The sequence below is a fragment of the Castanea sativa genome, chromosome 1, assembly GCF_040712315.1.
Source record: "Castanea sativa cultivar Marrone di Chiusa Pesio chromosome 1, ASM4071231v1".
In the NCBI taxonomy this organism is placed as follows: domain Eukaryota; kingdom Viridiplantae; phylum Streptophyta; class Magnoliopsida; order Fagales; family Fagaceae; genus Castanea; species Castanea sativa.
The window spans coordinates 30,862,940-30,889,600 of record NC_134013.1 but is presented as its reverse complement, the minus strand read 5'-3'; the positions used below and the strand labels follow the sequence as shown (position 1 = coordinate 30,889,600).

At 32.7% G+C, this 26,661-nt stretch overlaps 2 protein-coding genes and 1 non-coding gene across 4 annotated transcripts; all 3 read right to left on the bottom strand.

Moving 5' to 3' along the window:
* Nucleotides 1-228: 228 nt before the first annotated feature.
* LOC142622602 (uncharacterized) lies at nt 229-7,819 on the bottom strand. 2 transcript variants are annotated; one of them, XM_075796117.1, is made up of 8 exons: nt 7,616-7,819; nt 7,209-7,253; nt 6,340-6,469; nt 3,950-4,019; nt 3,200-3,542; nt 1,868-2,905; nt 1,242-1,391; nt 229-1,052 (listed from the first exon to the last, which is right to left on the bottom strand). In XM_075796117.1, exons 2-8 carry the CDS (start codon nt 7,233-7,235, stop codon nt 618-620), a joined length of 2,193 nt encoding a protein of 730 aa, XP_075652232.1. In that variant the 5' UTR covers nt 7,236-7,253; nt 7,616-7,819; the 3' UTR covers nt 229-617. The 2 variants fall into 2 exon arrangements, with proteins under 2 accessions (XP_075652232.1, XP_075652233.1); XM_075796118.1 differs by lacking the exons at nt 7,209-7,253; nt 7,616-7,819 and having other exon boundaries at nt 6,383-6,401.
* Nucleotides 7,820-13,917: 6,098 nt separating this feature from the next.
* Nucleotides 13,918-16,956, bottom strand: LOC142614434 (V-type proton ATPase subunit E-like). Its single transcript, XM_075786956.1, has 6 exons — nt 16,711-16,956; nt 16,529-16,629; nt 16,265-16,421; nt 15,082-15,278; nt 14,646-14,745; nt 13,918-14,216 (listed from the first exon to the last, which is right to left on the bottom strand). The coding sequence occupies exons 1-6, from the start codon at nt 16,810-16,812 to the stop codon at nt 14,181-14,183; spliced, it is 693 nt and encodes a 230-aa protein (XP_075643071.1). The 5' UTR covers nt 16,813-16,956; the 3' UTR covers nt 13,918-14,180.
* Nucleotides 16,957-21,485: 4,529 nt separating this feature from the next.
* TRNAG-UCC (transfer RNA glycine (anticodon UCC)) lies at nt 21,486-21,557 on the bottom strand. Its single transcript has one exon. It is a non-coding gene; the product is annotated as a tRNA-Gly (tRNA).
* Nucleotides 21,558-26,661: the final 5,104 nt, after the last annotated feature.

Below are 26,661 nucleotides of genomic sequence, written 5' to 3'. Positions count from 1 at the left end.
TCCAATATACGGCACGCGTGGATGTCATGTACCAGAAAGAATGATCATAATTTTGACTACTCAACAATTATCATATAAATCAAACTATTGCACTGGTTTGATAAAATCATAAAAGTTACGTATTCTCTAGGTTTGTTTAGCCAGTTATACACTGAATGTGGTTTCTTTGAAATTTCTAAATGGGGAAGAAGGGTAATTCAACTTTATAAGCTGTCATATGCATGAATAATAATAATTATTTGTTAGATGAATAAATTATGTAGTATAAAAGAATACAACCTTCTCATAGGCAATTAAAAGTATAAATCAAATAAACAAATTGCTCTTTGTTGATGTTTTGATCTAATAATCTTGTGGGTTTGCTATTGTACAACAAAATTTATATCGAAAGCCAAATATTTTGCCATAACCTTTCAAAATTGTCCTACATAAATAAACCTTAGCCACTCTGAAGCATGGGGTATTTGGGCAGGAGCACCAGTTGTAAAATGACTGAGAGCGCCCTGCGGCAAGTTTAGGTATTGATCCTGATGTTACAAGAATTTGCTTGTCCTCAAGCAGAGATGCAAGGGAAAACGATCGAGTCAAAAATAAAGGAGCATCTAGTGAAAGTACCATCAGCACTCAATTCGAACAGCACCACTCTCTGATGAAATGAATTTGGGCTTCCTTACAACTTGCTCCAAGCACTGGATGACATCTCCAATCTGCAAATCATCCCAATCACTAATCACAAGTCCACACTCATTTCCTTTCCTCACTGAATCCACATCCTGCTTCTCCCGCTTAAGAGATGCACAGGATCCCTCGAACACAACTTCCCCACTCCTCATTAGCCTCAAGGTTGATGATTTTGAGACAAAACCATCAATGACTCGACAGCCAGCAATTTTTACATCATCCCCCTTTGCCTTGCTCCTTCCTTTGAGCTCAAATATATTCAGTACCTCAGCCTCCCCAGCTACCTGAGTCTCACAAGTCCCAGGGGCCTTATCTACTATCAAATTGCCCATTTCTTCCAATAGGTGATAGATCACACGGTGAAGCACTATCTACAAGCAATATAAGAAACAACAATAATCATAAGGTTTTCAAGCTTTGTATGCTTGTTTTTTATCTTCCTAAAAATAATATCAAGTATCGACTGCCATAAACAATGTTAATATGTAATCTTAACTTGATGGTTAAATGAATATAGCATTCTCAACAGAGCGTTGAAATTGAGAGAAAAAGGTCAATACCTTTGTACCGGCTTGAGTCGCTTCCAGATTGATAGAACTAGGTGGACTCTTAATATTAAACCCAACTATACAAGCACCACAGGCTTTTGCTAGATCCACATCAGATTGAGAAATAGGTCCAACACCAACATGGACAACATTCACAAAAACCTGATAATCAAATTGAACCGCATGAACTACAATCAGTAACAATTTCAGTCAGCAGTAAAATACCAGAGAATACTTTTAGGTAACAAAGCCAATGTTTTACTAAAAGCAGAACCTGCCCTGGGCCTAGAATCAAGTAAAGGGAGTGGGGTTGGGTTAATTATAGGTTAAAATATTATGTAGTCAGAGGCAAATAGTCAATAGCATTCCACCCCCCCAGATGGGGTTGGGGGGGAAGGAGGGGAGAGATGGATTATAAGCTGCACCTTGTTCTGGTATATACTTAACAGTTAAGATGCCAAAGACGTCTAACATATGATCAACAGATGACAACTGCTAATCATATTGTGAGGAAGAACAAACAATCATCATCAGTTAAAGCAACAAGTAATTAGTAGAACATTGTTGAAAACTACAAAAAAGTACAAATTCAGGATATATATATATATATATATATAGCTATTATGATCTTGCCATACCTGAGGACTATTTAAAGTCTTTAATGCATCTGTGACAGCTTGGACGGTTCCCTGAACGTCTGCTTTTACTATTATTGGCATTTCAACCCTCTTAAACTCCTCTTCTGATGTTTCCAAATTTTCTGTTGCCCCATCATTGACCTTGCTAAGCCTATCTTTCTCAAATTTCTTTTTCCTTCCCTCACTAAGCATTCTAGCTCGCTCATCAGAGTCCACAACAATAATATCATCACCAGCCATTGGGAGCCCCTTCAGCCCTTCAATTTCAACAGGCATTGCAGGTGTTGCCTTCTCGGTCAACTTCCCCGCCGTATCCCTAATAGCCCTTATTCTGCCCCACTGTGAGCCAACAACCACATGCTGCCCACAAACTAAAGTCCCTGCCTTAACTATTGCAGTAGCCAATGGACCCCGTCCCCTGTCAAGTCTTGCCTCCACCACATAAGCTTGAGCAGGCCCATCAATACGTGCTTTCAGATCCATCATTTCAGCCTGGAGAAGCAAACACTCTTCCAAGTTATCCAACCCAGTCTTCTTTGTCGCTGAAACTTCAACCACCTGAACGTCACCACCGATCTCCTCCAGTAGCAAGCCCTCTGAAGCAAGCTGTTGCTTTACTCTCTCTGGGTCAGCAGCTGGTTTATCACATTTATTAATTGCAACGACAACTGGCACATTAGCTGCTTTTGCATGAGACATGGCTTCAAGAGTTTGGGGCATCACTCCATCATCAGCAGCTACAACTAGCACCACTATATCTGTAACTGCTGCACCTCTTGCTCGCATTGCACTGAATGCAGCATGACCAGGGGTGTCTAAAAAAGTGATTGACGCTCCTGACTGCATACTCACAACAAAAGCACCAAGATGCTGAGTTATGCCACCAGCTTCCTTTGCTGCCACTGATGTTTGACGTAGAGAATCCAAAAGAGAAGTTTTACCATGATCAACATGACCCATTACTGTAACAACTGCAGGCCTCGGTAAAATTTCGGTACCTTCAGTGGAGTGTTGCCTCCTTACATTGATTCCAACTTCCTGAAGAAGTGATAACCTAACATTGAGTCCCAAAAGTTTCCAAGACAACTAAAACTCGAAAGATAGTGTACAAGATGGATGGGGGGAAATAAAGACTACAGAGCAGCGAAATAATAATAATAGATAAGGTTTTTTTGGGGGAAAGGGGAATATTGTATTAATTAAAAAATATATTTGTTTGCAGGAAGGACGAATATTGACAACTATATATATATCTTTGATGTTCTCCAATTTGGTGCTATAAATTATGTGAGGGATTATTATGTAATATTTACAACTAAGAATAGGAAATACCATTGTAACCAGTTCCGCAATGTCGATGCTGAGAGGATCAAACTCAGATTCAACCTTTTCCCCAACGTTGACTAGAATTTCCTGCAGTGTAGGTATTGACTCACCAGTACGCTTGGCAAGCTCCACAATTGTCATGCCTTCAAATATGTCGATTGTTTTATCTGGCAAGGATTTGGTGGTTCTTTTTGGTCTAGGAGGCACATAAGGGGCTTCAACAGGTGGCTCGGTCCTGACTCTTTTCGCAAACTTCCCTCTACTGGAAGGCTTTTTCTTGGAATTTGTTTCAGAAACTGGGTCATTATTATTCTTTCTAGCCCACAGCTCCGGAGTGCCATGAAAATACCTAAGCAAGATGTAAATACAAATTACAATCTTTAGGAATTCCAGCAGCAAAAAGATTAGAATGAAATTTCTGCATTGCAGACATGTTCTGCGAAATTATATATGTTAAACAGCAATTTATCATTTGTCATATGTAGCCAGCAAACTAAATTTATGATCAGTGACTTTTTCAGAAGTCCAACCTCTTCCTATCAATTTTAGTCAGGAACATTTAGTCATGTACGTATTAACGCAATCCGAATATACTTATCAAGAGTTTTTCACTAAGGTGAAGGATGAGGTCATGGGTTCAAGACCACCAGGTATGTAACTTACAAAAGACCATACCAATGACTAGTCAAACGTAGCATTCCTTGTACCCAAAAAACAAGTAAAAAGCCCAAAAAAAAGTAAAACAGATCAAGTAACCTCATAAGGGGCAATACTGCCGGAACCTTGTTACAAGCTGAGCCCCATAATGCTGATCTGGAAGAGAACTCTGCAACATAAATTTTGCAAAACACTTAATGACGACACACAATTAACCTTGAAATTTTTTCTTTTTCTTTTTTTTTTGATAAGCAACCTTGAAATTTTTTCAAAATAATAAATTTATACTATACAGATCAACAAATAAATGCCTCACATTATGTAGGAAAAAATCTAATCACAGGACATATCATCTTTAAGCCAAGGGCCTAAGCCCAAAATGGCATCAACCCACTAATAAATACAGGAATGCTCCAACATTGGTCATTTGGGGAGTGGAACCCCAAGTGAATTTGAAATCCCCCAATGCTTCTTTAGAAAAATTAATTTATTTCAATGGGTTCAACTACTGGAGGGACATTATTTGTTATACGCATAACTATCTAACTTATCAAGATTTTAAAACAATAACAATCAAGCCTTAGTCCCAAAATTTTGGGTTAGCTGTAAATACTCGATAAACTAATTAAGGTCGACCACATGTATCCTTTTTTGTCATTCCTACTTTGCTCCCTGTTTGATTTCTGTTGTTATTGTTTTCGATTTTCATTTTCAACTTTGTATTATAGGTGTTCTCAATTTTTGTTCTCAAAACCTATTTTCTCAAATCAAAAAGCCACTTGCATGGTTTGGCACCAGTCTTCCGGTCTACTTTGCTTTTTTTTTTCCCCCTTTTATCTTTCAATTAAATCCTCACCACTACAACCACACCAACAGTAAAAAAATTCTACCCACCACAGAAAACCAAAACACATTTCCATCACCACCACCAAATCCAAATCCACAGCCACCCAGAGAGCAGGAGAGAGAGAAACTGCAGCCACCCATCCCCCACCAGCACACACAAATCTGAACCCACAGGCACAGCTACACCCATTGGCAGCCAGCCAGCCACCCATATGAAAGTGGGTTCAAAATTCACACTACCACCACCACAATATCCCCCACCAGTACACACAGATCCGAACCCCACAGCCACAGCCACAGAAATCCTTAGATCTGCGACACACACAGCCAAAGCCACTTCTACATGTAATTCATAAATACACACACATGAGGTAAGAAGGAAAGATCCAAATTCTAAAGGCCTACTTTTACAAATTCTTTCATCATCATATAAATCATATAAAAATACCACCAAACACACCGTATAAGTATCAATATCATATTCAAGAAATTGCGCAGAAAAATTTCAAAGCTAATAAATTTTCAAAAAAAAAATCTCTATCTATAAACAAAATTATATTTTTATCAAATTCTTGGAAAGAGATTGAACAAAAACTTCAACAGATTAAGCAGCAATCAATTGAAAACCCAACAATTTTTAGCTAGTTCGTCAATAAATTAAACATCTCAAATAATTTTCTAAAAGATCAATCACCAATAGCTAAAGAGTATTACAAGAACCACACAGACTCTCTAGCTAAAGAAGTCTCTAACTAAAGTAGCAACCCAAGCAAAGACTCAATAAATTCTAACACCCAGTCATTAAAAGATCAAACAAATCTAACATTCCAATGCTTCTCAAACCCTCCAGTACCACTGACCAAATAATCAGATATCAAACCATCAAGATCTATTGCTAACAAAAACAAAGCAGCGCTCCCCACACCACCTACCAAGCCAAAAAAGCGCACGCTATCTCCTACTCCCATTTCAAAACACACATAATTGATCAAGTCAACCCATGCTGCTCTAATACCCTTCCATAAACTACAACCGTGTGTGCTATGCACCCACTTCATCGTCCAGACACCCCCTTCCAAGGGTTCTAGGCTCATCCAAGGAAAAATAAAAAGATATGTAATGTGAGCAAATGGATCAAGGCCCATATTATAAGCCCGATATTGAAAGTTACTCGTTAAATTAAAAAAAGGGCCCATCAATTAGTTCAATATGGTATTCAGTCTTTTTGGAGTACATTGGGTTATGTCACAGTTGTGCATATGCAAGCTTCTTGGCCAGGTTGATTTGGTCGTCATCGGCACATAGCAATATGGAAAGTTGTGCCTCATTGTTTAATGTGGTGCATATGGCAGCTAGGAGCTTCAGGGGATGGGAACAATCCATTCTTGATCTTAAGTTGTTTTTCCTCAATTCTTTGTTTAATTGTTTGTTAGCTTTGGGTTCGTTTTCCTTTAATTCTCTTTTAGATATGATTGACCACTGTACTACAAGAGCTTGATTGTATTGTCCATAGTACAAATTAATTACAAAACTAAACAACTAGAGCACCCTAGAGGTTAGTATTAAGGCCTCTCAAGTTAAATTGAACAACAATAGTAACTAAAAAACAAAGCTACAAAAACATGTATGAAATTTAAGAGAACCTGATATGCATCTTAATGAAGCAGGGATTGATGTTTTTATTACATCCTCAAGGGCAGATGAAAAGTTTGACCCAACCACAAGCCTTGGTAGCACAGGAGTCAAAGCTCTTGAAAGACTAGTGCGTACACCCTGCATAAAAATAACTTATAATGGTAAAAATATAGTAGACAATGATAAATATCAAAACTGTGAAAATAGACCATAATGGATAATAAAAAAAAAAAAGGTTTAGAGGCTTGGAAATGGGAGCCTTGATCATTAAACAAATAAACAATAATAAAGTGAAAAATAGGTCACTATGAATTTAGGTGGTTGTTTAGTCCAGTTATACATCCATCGATCCATCAATACATACATACATGTATATATTAGCAAAACATTTTGACCAGAACTGGACAATAAATACAACATTGATCCAGATCTCAACTAGCTTTAGACTTCAGTACAAGCATGCACCAAAACTACCACCATTTCAACAGCTGAATGCGTTACCATCTGTTGATTCAAAATTAAGCAGCCAGCACAGGCTTATTTCCCACGGAGTTAACATGCTAAGTTTCTCATCCAGTGATTAGACAAAGAGCACAACACTCGAAAGAGTTCCTCTATCAATTGTGATTTAATCACCACCCCCACCCCAAAAAAAAATATGGGGTTTTCTTTTTTCCTTTAATATGTTGCAAGACTAAACATTTCCAAAATATCAGTGTGAACTTGATTCAAGATTGTAAGCTACTAAGAGAGCAAGGTGCAATCAGCTTAGGCAGGTTTACATTGGTTATGATAACAGAGAAAAGAACTAAAGTGAAAGAAATATATGCTTAAGAGAAAAATGGATTCAAATACAAATGGGTACCCAACAACATACCTTTTTGGTAAGCTCTCTCCAAGCCATTCATAAGTATGTCAAACTCTGCACAGTTGAGGAACAAAAGAAGCAAAACAAAAACAATCACCAGTTTAGAGGTCTAGCCAAAGTAGCACTTACAGTTACAAACCATAATGAACCAACATAGCTATATTGAAAGAAACCTACTTTAGTTCATTCTACATAAACAAATGATCCAACATTCACATAATACACACTCACACAGAGACACAAACACAAACACCTTGTGGGGTTTTAGCCTCAACTCTCTAAACCCCAAGTCTAGGCCTTTCAAGCTTCAAGACCTTCAAAAGGGTATTCCTAAATTCAATTTTATAAGATTATTCATTACCCATTATGTATAATCATGAATTAAGCAATTTAGATTAAAGAAAGTTAAGAATTACCTTAATTTTTCTCTATATGGGTGCTGAGACTAGAGGAGCTAGTTCCAGTGAGCTCTTCGGAACTTGGTCTCCGGTGGTGGTGGATGGCCGAAGGGTACGGTGTTTTTGTTATGTGTGAACTGTGAAAGGCTTCGACGGAGAAGAGAGGAAAATAGGAGAAAATAGAACAATGGACTGTGTGAGGGTGATACTGATAGTGACGCCGTGATAGGTTTTTTTTTTTTTTTGATAAACCTATGTCGATTAATAGATTTTTGTGGGGAGGTTAATGGGTTTTTTGTTTTTCTTTTTTAATGAAGCTTACAACCTACATTAGTACAACTTAAAAGAAATTTTTTCACTACCGCACACTCTTAGTGCGATGATCATTCTATAAGTATAAGTGTTTCTGAGAATATGAGGAGTAAGAGCCGCGTTCAAGTCTCCAGGAGAGAATTTCACACAAATATGCACTTAAATTAAGTTATAGTAGAAATTCTATGTTGTATCAAAAAAAAATATTCATTAATATCACTTGAATTAAAAACCATCTTTTTTTTAAAGCAAAAAAAGAGATATATATATATATATATATATATATATATCATCTTAAATTACAACTCAAGAACACATCTATAGAAGACCATAGCTTTATCAAAACAACCAAGAGTCTAGTAATTCAATAAAACTACATGGTTAGTTGTTTATCCGTACTATGCACGGGAACTTAATTATTTGTGAGGTAAATTAAAATAATTTTATAAAAAATTTAAGAAATTACACCATTGCATTATTTGCTCTTGTATGATTTCAATTTGTGTTACAGTTTGATGAAGAAGTCATTGCTTGAAAACTTCTGCAAAAAAATACAACATTGAATATTGATACAGCAAAAAAATAACTCAAAATTTCAAATATTAAAATTTCTGAAAGACCGAAAAATATTAAAAAATCAGATGATTCACTGATTAGAAATTATTGAAACAAAACAAAATATATATGACTAAACAATAGAAAAATATAAGAGAAAGATGGATTACATTTAAAAAAATAATTTTAATTATTGCAAGCTTTTTTATCTTGTAAAAAAAGGCTAAAGAGAGTTTGGTGGCTCATGTACGAAAATTACTTTTTAAAAAATACATGAAAAACCATAAAATAATTTTTTTTAACAAAGTAGAGGAGAATAAAATAACATAAGAAGAACTTATACCTCTGCTTGGCTTTAAAAAAAAAAATATTAGGGTTTGCTTTGCTTTGCTTTTATAGTGTTCATGATTAACCTAGCAAATTTGAAGATAAATTATCAATATTTGAGTTTTAAGTTTAAGTTTGGCTTGTTAGAGAAATAAAGTTTCACTCCTTGTTAAGTTTGGATTAAACAAAAATAATTTTGTTTTAAAAAAAATGATAATGATGAGTTTGAGTTTAAATTGAACTTTTTTGAGAGATAGAGTTTCACTTCTTGTTAAGTTTGGACTAAACGAAAATAATTTTATTTAAATAAAATGATAATTGTGAAAAATAGTTACTTTTTTAAAATATATATATATATAAAGCAATAAATTTTACTGGTGTAAACTCTAAACAACAAAAACAATCACATGCACAAAATCAAATACCAAAAGTGATTTCATATAAACTCATTAAAAGAGTAATGAGAATAATTAAAAAATAATAATAATGGAGTAATAGAAGAATTAAAAGAACGTAGATTAAAAAAATAATAATAATGTAGATGACAAAAAAAAGTACCAAGCTTAAGATGCGAGACTTGAGGCAAAGAGTAATTCAATACCATAGCATCTAAAACAACAAAATTAAACCATGAAAAAAGAATACCATAGGTACTATATATGGTTGCACGGAGCCATGCCTGAGCTTTGAGCATGTTAGCAACAGCCAGCCACACCAACTTTATTGTGTGTGTGTGTATATATATAGGGTTGGGTTAAAGTTACACTTGGTGTAACTCTAAATAATGTTACACCACTCAATATGTTTTAATTGGATGTGAATATTAACAAATCTACCGTTAGATTGCATTATCTTTATATATTTTTTATGCTTGTAAAATTTCAAGGTGATAAAAAAATTAATATCTATGTCATCAATCAATTGTTAAAATCCAAATTTTTGTAATTTAAAATAATGCATAAAATATGAGTTTATGGATCAAATGGTAAATAACATCCGATTAATATGAAAATTGGCGTGCATGTTAAGAACATATAGATCATCTAATTTAACGGTTGGATTTTCAAAATATTAATTCAATAACAAGTTATTGAGTGGTGTAACATTACTTAGAGTTACACCAGGTGTAACTTGAACCCAACTCATATATATATATATATATATATATATATATATATATATATTTATTTATTTATTTATAGTTGTAGGATGGTGGATAATTTTTGAGTTGTAATCAGTTTTCAACTCTACTTTGGTTAACCTATTGGTTTCCAACTATTTTTATGCAATGTGTGTGTGTGTATGTGTATATTTTTTATATAGTTGTAGGATGGTGGATAATTTGTTGAGTTGTAATAGTTTTCAACTCTACTTTGATTAGTGGATTCCAGTTGGTTTAACTAGTAAAATCTCTGATGGTTGTATAAGAGATCTGGGGTTCAATCCCCGCCTACACCAAAAACTAATTGATGTTTTGGTCTGATGATAAAGAGCTATCATCAGGAGCGAACGTCATAGGTTGAAACTCTCTCAAAAAAAAAAAAAAACTCTACTTTGGTTAACCTATTGGTTTCCAAATATTTTTATGCAACGTATGGGAATTATTTTTTGTTTCCAACTCTCTTTAGGCAACGTATGGGGTAAATAAAAGTTTTTTTGTTTTAAAAAAAATAATAATGATGTGACAAGCTCTGAAGAGGTTTCAAAAATAATTTTATTTAAATATTGTGCTGACGTGAAAAATTGTGAGAACTTCAAAAGTTTCGATTATATATATATATATATAGATTAAAGTTCAAAACTTCAAATTGCCACTTTGTGCTTTCTATAAATAAAAAAATAAATAATAGCCCAGTGTAACAATTGATTTATTAAAATTATAATAATAAAACTAGAATTCCCTAGAATACCTATGGTATTGCAATGGTAAGATTGAGAATTAAAATTTTATTTTTAATCTCAACTTTTAAATTAGAAAAAGATTTTTAAAAATATTAAAACTAAAAATAAAATAAAAAGATCCAAAGACTGAGGTTGAAGTTTATTTTTTAATTCTTAATCTTAATCTTAATCTTTAAAAGTTATTGCATCCTGGCAATACTTTAGGGATCTCAATCCATGTAACCATCGCCATTTAATTGTAGCAATAACAATAATATCTTCTATGGTAATAGTATTTCCTCCAAATTTTCTGATTTTGTAATGGCTAGCGTGTAGTCATGTACCCAAGAATATCGATTCCATATTGACAATATAATAACACTAATCACTATTGACCGATTGCAACTGGCAGGCACAGATGATTAATTCAACAAAGGTTGATAAAAATATGAAAAATAATAGAATTACAAATTATTTTACAACCTTTTTACAAAATTGTTGATGTAGTAAGTAGTTATTTGGTAAGCAAAAAAGTAATATTTGTAATAGGCCGAAATAAGAAACAGTAAAAGTGACTACATCAATAATGTGTAAAAATATTACAAAATAGTTTGTGTTTATAACATTACTCTAAAAAGGGTGCAGCTTCTATCCAGTGTCCTGTGACACTGGACCCGCTACGATCATGACATGTATTCAAAAATGGACAAGTGTCATGATCGCAGCGGGTCCTATGCACTAAACAGAAGTCACACCTCTTTAAAAATAGGATTTGACTTATCTTCAATACTTTTTTTTTCTTTTTTGCATAAACGGGATATATTAGATAAAACAAAAAGTCTTACAACAGAAATATTACAACAAGACTACAAATTAACAAACCATATAAACACACAAACCATATAAACACACATCCGAAACTGAAAACGAACAACAACATCCGATCAACACCAAAAGGAAGAGAGGGATAGCTGAAAACCAAACAAAATACTACTGGATCCTTATTAGCCGTGACGACTCTTGGATGAGACAAAACCCATGGAATGTCAATGTAAACATTGCCACAAAAAGGTGGGGCATGTATCATACATCATATCCCTTTTCAATTGAAAAGCACTCCTCTTTGCCAATAGATCTACATAGCTATTAGCCTCTCTCCATATATGCTCTACGCGTGCCTCCCAATCCCTGTTGAGGAGCCACCTGCAATCCAAAATCAAGTTAGAAAATTCCATAGGATAATCATCAGTAGAATTCAACCATTTGTAAGCAAGAAGAGAATGTTTGAAGACAAACTCGGTGATGACCATTGGTCTGTGCCCAAACTGATGCCTCCCTAATACCCCACATTTCAGCCATAGTATTATTGGTGACTCCTAGGTGCAAGGAGAAACCTCACAACCAAGCTCCATTTGCTAAGCGAGCCACGCCACCCACCTTAGACTTGCTAGGGTTACCTAACGAGCTCTCGTTTGTATTCAAAGTTACATACAGGAAAGGAGTTGGGCTCCATCTAATGTAGTTGAGGGAATACGGAGGTGATTGATGTAACAGCACTGTGCTGAGAAAGAAAAACTCAATGGCATGAGCTATAGCATTTTGTTTTAAGGTATGATAAGGGATGAATTTTCCCACAAATATCAAAGAATTGCATCCCAACCAAATCGCCCACATGGTAAATGTGAATATAATGTACCATGGAATATAGCACAAAGGAGAAGTAATTTTGGAGTTAAGTTTACACCAATCATGAAGCTCAAGCTTGAAAAAGTCAAAAATAAGCAAGGGCCCTTGAAATGAAGACCAAATATGACGTGCAAAGCCGCAGGACATGAATTGATGTTTCAATTTTGTTGCAACGGGGACACACTTGGTCTGTCAAGGCAGCATGCAAGAAATGACCAATTTGGTAGGGATGCAATGATGAGCACATTTCCAAACAAAAAGTTGAATTTTGGGAGGTATTTTTAATTTCTAAACCCAAGACCATGTTACCAATGACCTTCCTATTGCTCCTTTAGATATAGGCACAAGATAATGATATGTGGATTTATTGAGCTATAACATTTCCGGTACTTTCCTTTTATTTTAATTATATAATGGCAAGTGATAATAGGTTTTAATCTTCACCATTTTATTTAATTAGTGAGTAATATGACAATCTCTCATCATTAAAACAAAAGAATATTCCAGCTAAAAAAGTATCGGAGGTAAATATACCCATTTTAGCCGCAGACCAATCACACTAAACTTTGATACATCCTTTGATGACCTGAACTCGAATAACATATTTTTCTCCCTTCAATTTCAAAAGATATCTATCCCAAGACGCCTCTTCATTTTACGAGGGAATTTTGTATGAAAATCTGGTCAATTGAAGTTATGGAAGCTTTGGGTGAAGTATGCATACATAACGGTGGCTTCATATAATGCTTGGATCTCAAATAAAACAGTAACAACAATTCGAATGATATTCACCAACAGACCAATAATAATAAATTCATACAAATAAATTGAGATGCATACACACACACACACATAGTTCTGAATAAATCACCATTCTATTACCAAAATTAAGGAGTACAAAGATAGCAAAAGGAAATGTTGTGGGATGGGACTCAGGCATCTCCACTTTCCACAAAACTAGAAAACAGATACCACAAAGGTAAGCCCATTGGACTAGAGAATGAGCTACAGAATTAGAGCTTATGTATACCCAAAAATAAAAGCATTCCAACATTCAAAAGAATTTGGGATGTCCAGAGGGCTTATACAACACTACCTGGGAAAAGTCATTCTTCAATGGACAATTCTAGATCGCATACCTAATAGAGCATAAATGCCCAAAATTTTTAGAAGATTTAAAAGAGGTGAGAATAAAAATCCTCTATCCCACTATGAGTGTTCCATTTTAAGCCCTATCAATCCTAGTCTGTCATACTCCATTTTTTCGCCCTTATATAGTAACTAAAGTTTAAAATGTAAAAATAAATAAATAAACACATTGCATACTGTAGTTAGTAGAAGTCATAACATAAAAGATGGTGGGGGTATTGGACAACCCAGATTGATAACGGCACACTAGTTCATACCATAACTTAAAAGTTGGTGGGGGTATTGGACAACTCAGGTTGATAAGCACACTAGTTCATACCATTTTAGTAACATTCCAAATTTGCATAGAAGGCTATTCTGCAGAGTTGTATGATAAACCATTAAGCCCAAATTATGCTCAAACGGACAAATAAGAGAAATAATCAAGCCGGTAACATTTATTAACGTTATTACTAAGAATAAGTACTTTTTCATGCCCCAAACGATATGAGCACCAAACTGAAGAACATCTACACTAATTTTAGCGAAAAAAATTATTCAGCAAACAAGAAACTGGACATACACAAACAAAAGCAATTGGACAACAGATCTTATCTTATCATCGAAGACCAATATTTGGACTTAAATAATCTAGGGGCAACAAAGCAATACAATAACAACACAATCCTCCCCATCATGCAGCAACCTGACCACATAGCCACTTGCGGATCTGCAATAAGAGAAACAGAAACTTAGTTCAATCTAACTCCACAAGACATGATCGCTGCAGATCCAAGCAGCACAATATTACAAGTACTGGAATATGTCTCACATGACATATCATCCATTCTAATGGCATCATGTGTAATAATGTGATTAATGAAGAAAGTAACCAACAATTTTTTTTTTTTTGGTTGGTATTTTTTGAAGAAAGTAACCAACAATGGTAAATGATGTGGGGTAGAGGACCAAAAATAATTGATACTTTACTTCATTTAATCTCATAGTCAGCTAAGCACAATGACTACAAATGATATCACTGTCCATGAAATTAGTGACTACTAACAAATCAACAAAGGCAGAATATGTCTAGATACAAAGTTGTATGTGCTAATGTAATATAACACTGTACATGTATATAGTTTACAGTGGTAAATACCTCTGGCAGTTTTTTACGGAATACAACATCCAACCGTGCATCAAGGGTGTTCTCAAAGACAATCTTCCCATCTTTAGAAGCCAAAACTACACCTCCAGAGCTGAACAACAATAAAATTATCAGAAAGCTTCTCCATCAACAGAATTCCAATAACAAAGAGGCTGTTGAGAACATAAGATGTTAGAAAGCCACTGATTTCAATCTTTCCTAATTGGCTGGCCACCATACAGCTACAGCTAAAAGAGGAGGACGGTTTTGAAATTTTGGAAAGTCCTATTTGAAAAAGCTGCTTTTGCAGCCTTAATAACCTGGTCCAACTCAGGCAGACTACTTTAGAACGCCCCAAACAGCCCAAACAAAGGGGTAATTGGAAAATAAAAAATTAAATGGAACCAGGCAATAATTAGTGTATCAAATTAAACAAAAAAATATTTACCAGGAAAGAGCATGGGCATTATGATGGCTGGGAGCAGGTGGAAGATAGACGTTGTTGTCGACTATAATCTCAGGTGCATGAACACTTGCTTTCTCAGAATACTCCTCTGCTGCTGAATCCAGCACAGACTGCACCAAATGAAGATCATCTTCCCGACAACGCAATAAGACAGAAGGCTCTTTCAATCTTAGCAAACTCTGCATCACAGAATCATTATATTAGCAATCATATATCAGAAACCCATCTGCTGATTGTACCTAATCTTGTGCTTTGAAGATTACCCGATCCATTTCACATGGTTTGATTTAGTTACAAATTCATCACCAAATCTGATTCTGAAACCTCAAGCCATCATCAGAAATGATGGTAATTTAAGTCCGCACTTTCAAAACACACTTAGACATCGCACAAGTACAATTTCCTATACTTTCTCACGACCTTTTTTTATTCACTTTTTATGGCCTAAGAAATCACTCGCAATTCAGCATCGTCTTATTTTATGTTTGTTTAAGTTTCTTCTATTCTCGAATCCTCTTGCTCTCTATTCCGAAAGCCATCTGAATTCTAAAATTTTCACAAATTAGTAGCAAACTACTCATATCTTGAGTGTAAATGCAATTTGTAAATCTTACTGTTTCTTCTATTCCCAAATCATCTCATTCTCTATTCCGAAGCATATATCTCTTAACATGTTTAGCGTTTGCTTTAATTTTCTTCTATTCCGAAAAGCCATTTGAATTATAATTTCTCACAACCATTCTTGTTGGCCTAAGAAATTACCCGTGATTCAGTATCGTCTTAGTTTATGTTTGCTTAAGTTTCTTCTATTCTCGAATCCTCTTGTTCTCTTATTCTTAAACATCATCTCAATCTATAAAATTTCCACAAACTACTTATATTTTACTATTCCCGAATCCACTTATTCTCTACTCCGAAAGCCATCTGAAAATTTCTATAATTTTCACATTCGCCTAAATCCAAATCTCATCATGTATGCTTAAATTTCTTCTATACTCGAATCCTCTCATTCTTTATCCCGAAAAGCCATTCGAATTTCTACGATTTTCACAAACACGTACACTCGTATCTAAATGCATAAATTCAATATCACGACAATCAAAATAGGAATTTTTTATTTATTTATTTCAAATCGAACAGAAAGCGAGAGTATTGAATTACTGACCTGAACAATTAGATCTTTAAGAAGCCTCTTATACACATGGTGATTGCTGCTCACATTCAAAAGCTCCTTGGCGGCGGCGTCTTTCATAGCATTAACGACGTCGTCTTGAGCTTGAAGAACTTTGATCCGAGACGCATTAAGCTGCATCGAGTACTCACTGCAAATTCGCAAAAACACACATAAATCTCTCTCACTCAAAAATTTTCAAACTACGATTCGTTTAAATCATCAAAAATAAATAAAGAAAAAAGAAGAAATTTGTACATCTTCTTTCGAACATCGACTTGCTTCTCTTTGCGCTCGTACTCTTGCCTGATCTTCTTCTTCTCTGCCTCCACCAATTGCAACTTCTCTATATTGAATTCCTAACCAAAAAAACAATCAAAATTTAACTAAAATTCAATTTCAGGAACCAAAGAAAAGGGAGGGGAAAAAGAAATACATACTTCCTCGGCGGAAACGGAGATCTCGTTGGCTTTTTCCTCGGCTTCTTGGCGGATGAATCTGACCATCTGCTGGATCTGCTTGGAGACATCGGTGTCGTTCATTTTGGCTATAAGATCGGACTGTGTTTTTGTGATTGATTGAAGAGAGAGAGAGAGAGATATCTAGACTAGTACAAGACGAGAGAGAGAGAGAGGCCTTCCTTTTCTTTCTTTTTTTTAATTTATATATGCTCCTTCTCCTTCACAGTTGTATTTTTATCAGTTATCCTCACGAGTTTCTTCGCTTGTTTTACCTTTTTTTTTTTGGAACAGTATATTCTTTTTTTATTTTTTATTTTTCATCAACGGGTGATATTCAGAAGGGGAAAAACATTTGTGATGGTTTTCTTGTTAATAATGGGTTATAAATTACTAGACGACAAGTGCAAGTACTCCTCTGTTGAGTCTGTTCACTTTTGGTGTCTCACATTCACATATCCCAAATCAAATACAGCACATTTGCTCTCATAAAAAAAATTTAAAAAAAATACAAATTAAATAACATCTGCTGTACTTTGAAGCTGTTCATCATTTCCTGATTTTTTTTAGAGGACATTTTCGTTTCAAATTCTTCACCTCAATTGAATTAAAAATATATATAGCACATTTTTTACCTTGGAAAATTGAAAAAAAAAAAAAAAAACTCGTAATTTTTAGTTTTTAGCATCTCAAAAAAAAACTAATTTTGTCTATTTTAACGCACTATTTTATAACTCATTTATTTATTAAGTTCTTTCTCACTCCCTCTCTACCAACAAACACACCCACACAACCGGCCACAAAACGTAACAAACTTACACAATCAGCCACAAAAACCCAACACCACTAGCCACTGTCACTGCTACCGCTAGGTACAAAACGACATGAAACCCAACAACCCAAAATGGCTACAAAACCCATCACCACCACACAGTGGCGAAGCCAGGAATTTAGGTCGGGGGGGCCAATATTAAAAGATAAGATTGAAAGTAAAAAAATTAATCTAAAAAAATTTAAATATGAATATTAAGAGTACACAATATACCTGTGAATATTTAAATGTGACTCAATGACTTGAATGCTTTTAAAAACTCTACTTGAATGCTTTTAAAAACTCAACAGAAACTCTAATAGCTTGTTTGGATGGAGGGTAAGTACAGGGAAGTAGAGTAGAGAAAGAGAGTAAGTTAAATTACCTTATTTGGATATTTTTTAAGGAAGAAGAGGGAGGGATTTCGGGAGGTTTGGATGAGTTCTAACCCCGCATTTTTAATTCTCCAAAATTGGAGAGATTTTGAGGGAGGGCAGAGTTTAGAAGTACTGAACTAAATGAATTATTAAATTTACTCTTATTATATTAACAAAATTACAAACTATGAAAAAACTAATTATTCTCCCCTTACTTAATTTTTAAAAAATTCAAAGAACTTTCTTTTTTTGGGAGGCGTGCTTTATACTGTATTATATATACTTTTTTTTTCAGAGTTCTATTAGTATTAGTATTAGTATTAGTATTAGTATTCAAAAAAAAAAAAAAGTTATATTAGTACTAGGCTGTTGTGATTCCTATTCCGTATAGGCATATAGTATTAGCAGTAGGTTTTTTTTTTTATTATTATTACTAAGTGGGACCAATAGTTTTATATTAAAGTTTTAGAGTTCTATTAGTTAAGGTTGTTGAGTTCTGAAAAAAATTGAAAGTTCAGTTCAATACATTATCATTGTCAGTAAAAAAATTGAAAGTTCAGGGGAGGCACCTACCCCCCCTCGCCCCCCCTTCCCTCCGCCCCTGCCACCACACCCATAACCAGCTATAAAACCCACCACAACCACACCTATAACCGGCCTCAAAACTCATCACAACCACACTCACAACCAAACACAACCCATCACCACCACAAAAGAGAGAGTGAATAGAGAGAAAAAAAAATTGAATCTGAGGAGAAGAGAGAGAGAGAGAGAGAGAGAGAGAGAGAGATAAGAATGAGAGAGAAATGATTGGAGAGTTGCAGAGAGAAAATTGGAATAAATTTTTTTTTATAACTTTGTAATTACAGTAAGTTTTCATTTTTTTGCAATTTATTGTAGCTTTGGTGCTAAGATTTTTAGTTTTAGCACCATTAATGCAGCATGCATTTTGTTGTTTATGGTACTAAAAAAAGTTTTTTAACAATTTAAGAGCGTCACCATAAATGCTCTAACAATTACTTCTCAATACTTCCAATTAATAGAACATTACATGAATTGCACAATGGTACTTTCGTCTCTCTCTAATTGCTAATCCAATACACTAGGAACATAATTCCCCTAATCGTTATATTATAAAAAAGACTTGTGGGGGAAAAAAACTCACACTTAGACACTCTTGATGGCTACAACCTACAAGTTAGGCATTGATCTTCATTGGTTAAACATAATACCCATGAGTGGGGGTTCTTAGGTACCTTTCCAACATGTGATAATAACTAAGCACAACTAATTAAGAAGACTAGAGTACACACTTAGATTAAATTAGAATATGATTTCTATCTTGTTTAAAAAAAAAAAATTAAGAAGGCTTTCCTTTTCATCTTCTTCTTTTGGTGGTTTTTTTTTATTTTTTTTATTTTTAACAATACAATAGCTACAAACAATAAACCGGGCCAGCCTTAGGCCTTGGCCTAGGGTCCCTATTAGAGAAAGGCCCTAAAGAAGCAACTTCTATTTTATGTCCTAATGTATCAAATGTTTCTTATAAGGGTAATATTAGAGACACTATAAATTTTATTATATAAGTAATTCAAATACTCATTTATTATCTTGTTGGAGTGGTTTATCAAAACAAAAATCTTGTTAAAGTGTCATGAATCATTTTTTTATAGATAACTTCATGAATCAATGTTTCCATATCAATTTGCAAGCTTTTTATGGTGAAATTTATAATAGCTTTAGTGTTTTTCCAAAAAAAAAATTATGGATTTATAGAAATACAACTTCTTCACCATAAAGTGATTTTTTTATATAAAGAATACTAAATATTTTAACATATACACACAGGAAGAGAGGAAAATGTCTTAAAGAAACTGACAGTGGTATATATCCAAAATAGCCTAACTCTTGGAATACTAAGTATTTTAACACTCATACACACGGGGAGAGGGGAGAAGGTTTTAAAGAATTCGAGAGTGGTGTACATCCAAAATGGTCTAATTCTTGGATACACAAAATAAGTTTTAAACGTCTTTAACTCGCACTCATTTTTCAATATGAGATTAATCCACTGTTTTTCTTTTAGAATACTAAGTATTTTAACACACATACACACATGGGGAGAGAGGAGAAGGTTTTAAAGAAATTAATAGTGGTGTATAAAGTGAGTTAGTCATAATAATAATAATAATAATAATAATAATAATAATAATAATATATTTATGCTATTTATAAGAGGATTTTTCTCTTTGAACTGGACTTTTGTATGGTTCAAAAATACTACTAAACCTTAGGTTTATCATGGAAAAAACTCGAGGACAATCTGGTAAAAATATATCTCCAACTCTACTTAAAATGCATACAAAATAGGACACTCTCCTCTTAATCCATATCTTCAAAACAAACTTATCTATTTTTTTAAAAGGTATTTTTGTGATTAGTAGGACACTCTCTTACTAATCCATGTCTTCAAAACAAACTTATCCATTTTTTTTTAAATGTATTTTTGTGATTAGTAGGACACTCTCCTAATCTATGTCTTCAAAATAAACTTATCCAAATTTTTTTTAAAGGAAAATTATGACACTAAACCAAAAAAACTATACTATTTATAAGAGGATTCTCCTCTTTGGATTGGACTTTTATGTGGTTTAGATATACCCCTAAACTTTATGTTTAATAGGGAAAAAACTTGAGAACAATCCAGCAAAAATATATCTCTAACTTCACTTAAAATGCCTACAAAATAGGATACTCTCCTACTAATCTATGTATTCAAAACAAACTTATCCAATTTTTTTTAAAGGAAAATTATGACACTAGAAAAAAAAAAAAAAATTCATTGCAATGAGGCTAGTATGTGTGTGTGTGTGTGTATATACCTCCTTGATGAGAGACGTTCGGAGGAGGAATTTGAATCATGTACATCTTCATCAACAACATCAAGGGGTCATAGTTGAACTACAAGGCTCTTAACAAGGAGGGACAATTCTAAATCTAGTCTCCTACCCATAACAAAGCCCCCAAAATTGTGGCTCAATAAAAACTTTAATTGTTTTAGAAAATAAATGTATTAGTATGACGAATTATTATTCACAATTAATTTCACCAAAATGACATAAGTCTTCAATATTTGCAAGCTTTTTTTAGCTGTCAGTATAGAGACCCAATATTTCCACAATCACACACCAAAGAATATCTCTCCCTCTAAAGATCAAAATCAAAGTTTGAAAATATATCAATATCTCTCCTTCACTGCTTGTCTCTTAATAAATAAATAAATAAACTTTTCATCTTTTTCTAAATATTTAAAAAAATTCAAATAAACCCTAAGTTTTTACTTTGAGCCGTTTGACATCATGATAATGCATACAACTACTTAACAAGAGTGTCCTAGGCTTAGAGAATCTAAAGATCAATTTAGCAAAATTATATCACTACAAATCAATGGAATGATATTCGTTCATGGAGTTCCACCAAAACAAAAAAGAAAAGCAAAAACAAAGACATTAATCACCTTTAAATCCAAGAATTTCATAGTGAGGGAAAAAATCTCAAAAAATTGCATTTGCGTTTGCCGGGAGTCGAACCCGGGTCTATTGCTTGGAAGGCAATTATCCTAACCGTTGGACTACAAACGCCCAACTTGCTATGTATATCTTGTAAATAAATATTTATCTACACTACTATTTAAGGGGCTGCACCCTGTTTTGGTTCCAAATTTTAAATGCCTAATGTACTCTTATCATATTCACTTACAAGTTTTCAACTAACAAGGATAAATATGTAAATTAAAACTCTTACACTTTAAAAACCCGTAAACTCACGTACGTTTTGCAGTTTCTATTTCACTTTCTCTCTCTCTCTCATTCTTTTTTAGATTGAAGAGATTTAATTTAGCTCTAAATCCTCATTTCCTTTTCTTTAGATTAAAGACATTTATTGTCAGAGGCTCCAACAAATTTACAGGTTCTATCTTTTGCAAGTTCCTTTTTGTTTTCTTTTCTTTGGTTTATGATTGACTTTCTTTGAGGTCTTTTTTTTTTTATTTTTTATTTTATGTATCACGTTAACTCTTTTTTTTTTTTTTTTAAATGTAATTTTAAAATGAATTGTCATTTTATGTTATAGGTATTGTGATTCAAAGACAGGGCTGCCTTATGCTACAAAAGAAGCATTCAATGCCTAAGGCTCTAATATTCCCTCAGAGATTTTTCTTTTAAAAAAGAAAAAAAAAAAAAAAACTTCTATTCTTCTCTGGAAAAAAAAAAATTGTAACTCAATTACCTCAAATCTATTGTAGCTGGCCTTAACCAAATAAAAACTTCCTCTTTATTTTCACTATAAACTATAAATTCAAACTATCTGTTTGATACCAATTTTGTTGTCTCCGTTCGAATTTCGTAATTTCTCATTCTTATTCAGATCTTCTATATATGTTTAGCATTGGATCTTACGTCTGAATTTATTTGATCCTTCTTGATTATATTTCTATTAGTGGTTGTGGTATGGTTTGTTTGGCGTTACATTTTATTTTATTTAGTTATTTATTTAAATAGCTGATGATGTGGTGATTAGATTTTAAAAAATCCATAATAGAGTTAAATTTTAACTTTGGTTTGTTGATTAATTTTTTTTTTTAAATGCTTGGTTTAACCCTAATTCTTTTATTTCTCTCAGGCTCACATACACACAAATTTTTTGGATTGCATTGAGGAGTCATTGGAATGAAAAAAAAAAAAAAAAACTAATGAAATACCCTTAATTTAATAAACTTATCTTTATCTCTAAATCATAAGAAATGGTTTAAAATATTAAATTGATAAAAATTGAAAACAAAAACCTAATGAAAAAAGCCACGTTGTATCAAAAAAATTATCTACCACGTTTTTGTAAAAAAAAACTGCCCCTTTTTTTTAAAATTCAAAAAAAAAAAAAAAAAAAAAACCTTAACACGTTTGAATTCCACTCCCACATTTTACTCCTAACAAATTGCTTGAATTCCACTCTCCCATGTTTTACTCCTAAGAAACTGCTTTACTTTACCATCAGATTTAAAAATGCAGCCTACGTTTAAGTAGGGGCAAAATTTGGTAAAAGTGCTTCTTTTAACTCCCACGTAAAACATTATCTACAAAATAGGATCACACTCCCAGTACACTCAAGTTTGTTTTCAAACTGAAATTGTTTCCTCTTCAGTTCTCCAATTCTCTCAATTGTGTGTTAATCTTCTTTTCACCATTATCATCATTTTTTCTATTTGCTCTTGCTCAACGGTATGTGTCTCAACGTTATGTGTATGTTAATGTACATTGGTTTGTTTCTATTTTGGTTTTTTAATTCATGAACGACTTCTTATATTCTACAAAGAAATCTCACATTTAATTTCTATTACATATTTCTTCAAGGAACGTGCACTGGGGTGTTGATTTTCAAGATTTTCGTGTGCTTTGTCCTCCAACTCCAACAAACTATTTGAACTTTGGGCTTGAAATGTAATCAATTGCCAAAATGTAAGTATCTTTGATCACCTCTATTTTAGATGCCTCATGCGTGTTGGGTTCTTTGTGTTGGTTTATATTTGCTTTCATGTTTTCTTATATTCCTATTGTTTCACAACTCATATTACTACTCTTCAACGTGGATTGAATTCCATTGCCAATAGTATACTCTACTATATAAAACTCTCATTAATTAGTTTTTAGTTATTAAGATCGTTTACAGTAAACGTTCTTAGCCACCTGTATGAATCCTGATAAAAAGAAATTGTAGATGATTTTAATCTTGAAAACAACAAGAATCCTAGATGATCTTTTTTTTTTTTTTTTTTTTTTGAAAGCCTAGATGATCTTAATTTTCTAAGTGTGTAAATTGTAGATAAACCTCTTTTTTTACCCGATAAGTATAAATCAAGTTTGGAGTCTACAAAAAAGGAAACTCATTGATTCCAAAAGGAAACTCATTGATTCCCTATGAAACAAAATTATACTTTGTCCCGGATTCATTGGATAGCAAATATCCGGCCCTTACTCTACAACCGAAGTGACGGGATGGTTGTTGTTGCAACTTGCAATTACGTAGATCAAGATCAAAGTATTTAATTTTCTTTCAAAAAAAAATCAATGTAATTCTATTATCCTTTCCATATCATTATCTTATCTTATCTTATCTTTTTCAATCTTTTCTTTTCTTTTCTTTTATTTGGTCAATTTGATGGGTGTTTAATATTTTCTTTAAGGAAAATACTATGTCTACAACATTTTCATAACATTTTTACAACAAATCCTATGTGGCCGGTTGTTACGGGTTGTTAAGAGTAGGGTAGAAAAGTAATTTCAGTGATAAGTTCAAATTTAAACCAAGAACAACTAACCACCTCTGATTTGTTGTAAAAATGTTGTGGATGTAACACCTCTCTTTCTTTAATTAATGACTATTTTTTAAGAATGGGAAGGATATATATTGATTTTTTTTTTTGGTTATTGAGTTTGACTCATTATTTTAGTATATGTGTTTTAAGTGGTGCCCTCCCTTTCTCCTATTATTTTAGTCTGTTATTTTTCTTCCATTTATGCTTTACTCTCTATTTTTTTTGTATTTGTTTAGGGTGACATATCAACAATTTGGTTAGATTGCATAGCAAGCACATTGGATGAATTCGGGTGAGCGAAGTGGTAGTCAATCTATCAAGTAGTCGTTAAAAAACATTTTTTTGTAAATATCCTACCATATGAAATTTAATTTGTTTCGTGCCTTTCATTGCACATTTGTTGATTTTGTAAGCAATTGTCATATACGCAAATTTGCTAAAACAAGAATGATACTAGAGAAGTTATCTTTAAAGATTAAATTTAAAAATTATGGTGAAAATTGCTTCTAAATAGTAGAGACTAATTTTTAGGGGTAAAAACCTACACCCTTAAATATATCTTATATTTAATAGTTTAAAATGTTACATCATTTTAAATTTTAATGTACATACATTTTGAAAATTGGTAAAATTTAATCGGATTCAAAATAACTTACCAAAAGACAAAAAGACTCCTAACAAACCATGCCTTTTGAATTTGCACAAAGTTTGAGTCCTTCAACGTTAGTTTCATATTTTTTTACATTTTCAAGCCAAAAAAAAAAAAACATGCCAGCACTATTTTACATTTAAAATTTAAATGTAAAATTTGAAAAAAAAAAAAAAACAAACAAACAAACGTTGGTTTCATGTTTTGGTATTTTAATAAGATGCTAGCACTGTTTTACATTTTTTTTTTTTAAACATGTCTTAGGTATTTTTATTCCTAAAATTTTGCCTATTATTTAGATATTATTTAGAAGCAACTTTTTCTATAATTTTATAATATTATCTTCAAAGAAAAGAGGAAGAAAAAAAAATACGTTTTATAGAATTTATGAGGTATTTTTTATTCATTAAACTTTTGGGCTTGGGTTCAAAAAATTAATACTTGCACAAAAAAAAAATTACATCTTTTGATATTAAACTTAAAGAATTGGTGGACTCCTCAAATGGTATTTATTTATACTAGCCTCTGAACATGCGCAAAAACTCTTCTATTTTTTGAGTAAGGGTTAATTTAGAGAATTTATTATAATTTGGGATTACTATATTTTCCAATTACAAAAAATACCTAGGGGCGTGATGAAAAAATTATTTTACCACAAACGCTTAATGCTCATCACATCCCTAAGTTTGTGGTAAAATAATTTTTTCATCACGGCCTTAGGTTTTTTTTTTTTGTAATTGGAAAATGTAGTAATCCCAAATTATAATAAATTCTCTAAATTAACCTTTACCCAAAAAATAGAAGAGCCTATGAGCACGCGCGTGAGCGCGTGCTCAGAGGCTGGTAACTAATTATCAATTTATATTTAAGGTAAAAAGACTAAAAAAGAAATTAAAAAAATTATATTTGTTAATGAGAAAAGTTTAAAGAATTTTTTAGGAAATATCTTTAAAAATATTTTATTGAAAACAAATTTTTAAACGTCAATTTAGATGTTGTTCCTACTGCTATGACCTAAAACTACATTTATTTATTTTTATTCTCAACAAACAATCATGAAGTTTTTATACAATTTTTTTTCAAGATACTTCAATCATTAATTCCCAATTGTATTAGCCTTTTGTTAAGGTTAAAGCACCATTTTATACTTTATTTAAAAAAATCTCAAAATACAATTGTGGTTTTATACAATTAACATGTATCTCTTGCCATTAAATTTTCAATTTAAACTTTTATTTACTTATGTTATGGATATGTAGTAAATGACTAAATTTTAGGATTAAAAAAACTACATTTTAGGATTAGACAAAAAATGGTAATTGTCATACATAAAGTTTGAAAAAAAGAACAACATCAACAATACTAGAAAAAAAAAAAAAAAAAAAAAGTGGATGAATAGTTACTATATTTTAGGATCTTTTTAGGAACATTTCCTTTAACAAAAAGCTTATTACTTTACTATTCCATAAAAAATGATACGTACCTCATAAAATACAACATAAGTATGGATAATGATAGTCTATCAGTTTAAAACTCATCAGATACTCACTAATATAAAAATTAGTAGAAGCATCCAAATCCCAATCCAAAAATGCAAGCCATGTATTTTTTTTATGGATAATTAATGATTTTGTGAAATAAAGTAAACATTTTTTAAATAATATTTTAGTCATATTGATCTTACAAATCATTACCTAAATTTAAATATATTCTCAAAACTTCTACC

Bases quoted from the DNA above. Each gene is read 5' to 3' on its own strand.
- LOC142622602 (XM_075796117.1), bottom strand. From the start codon at position 7,235: ATGGCTTGGAGAGAGCTTACCAAAAAG. The intron at 4,020-6,339 runs GTTCTCTTAAAT...TTTATGTTGCAG, and splicing joins TTCATTAAGATGCATATCAG to AGTTCTCTTCCAGATCAGCA. The intron at 2,906-3,199 runs GTATTTCCTATT...TCACTTCTTCAG, and splicing joins TTGCGGAACTGGTTACAATG to GAAGTTGGAATCAATGTAAG.
- LOC142614434 (XM_075786956.1), bottom strand. From the start codon at position 16,812: ATGAACGACACCGATGTCTCCAAGCAGATCCAGCAGATGGTCAGATTC. The intron at 16,422-16,528 runs GTACAAATTTCT...GCGAATTTGCAG, and splicing joins GTCGATGTTCGAAAGAAGAT to TGAGTACTCGATGCAGCTTA. The intron at 15,279-16,264 runs GTCAGTAATTCA...TCTGTGATGCAG, and splicing joins TTAAAGATCTAATTGTTCAG to AGTTTGCTAAGATTGAAAGA.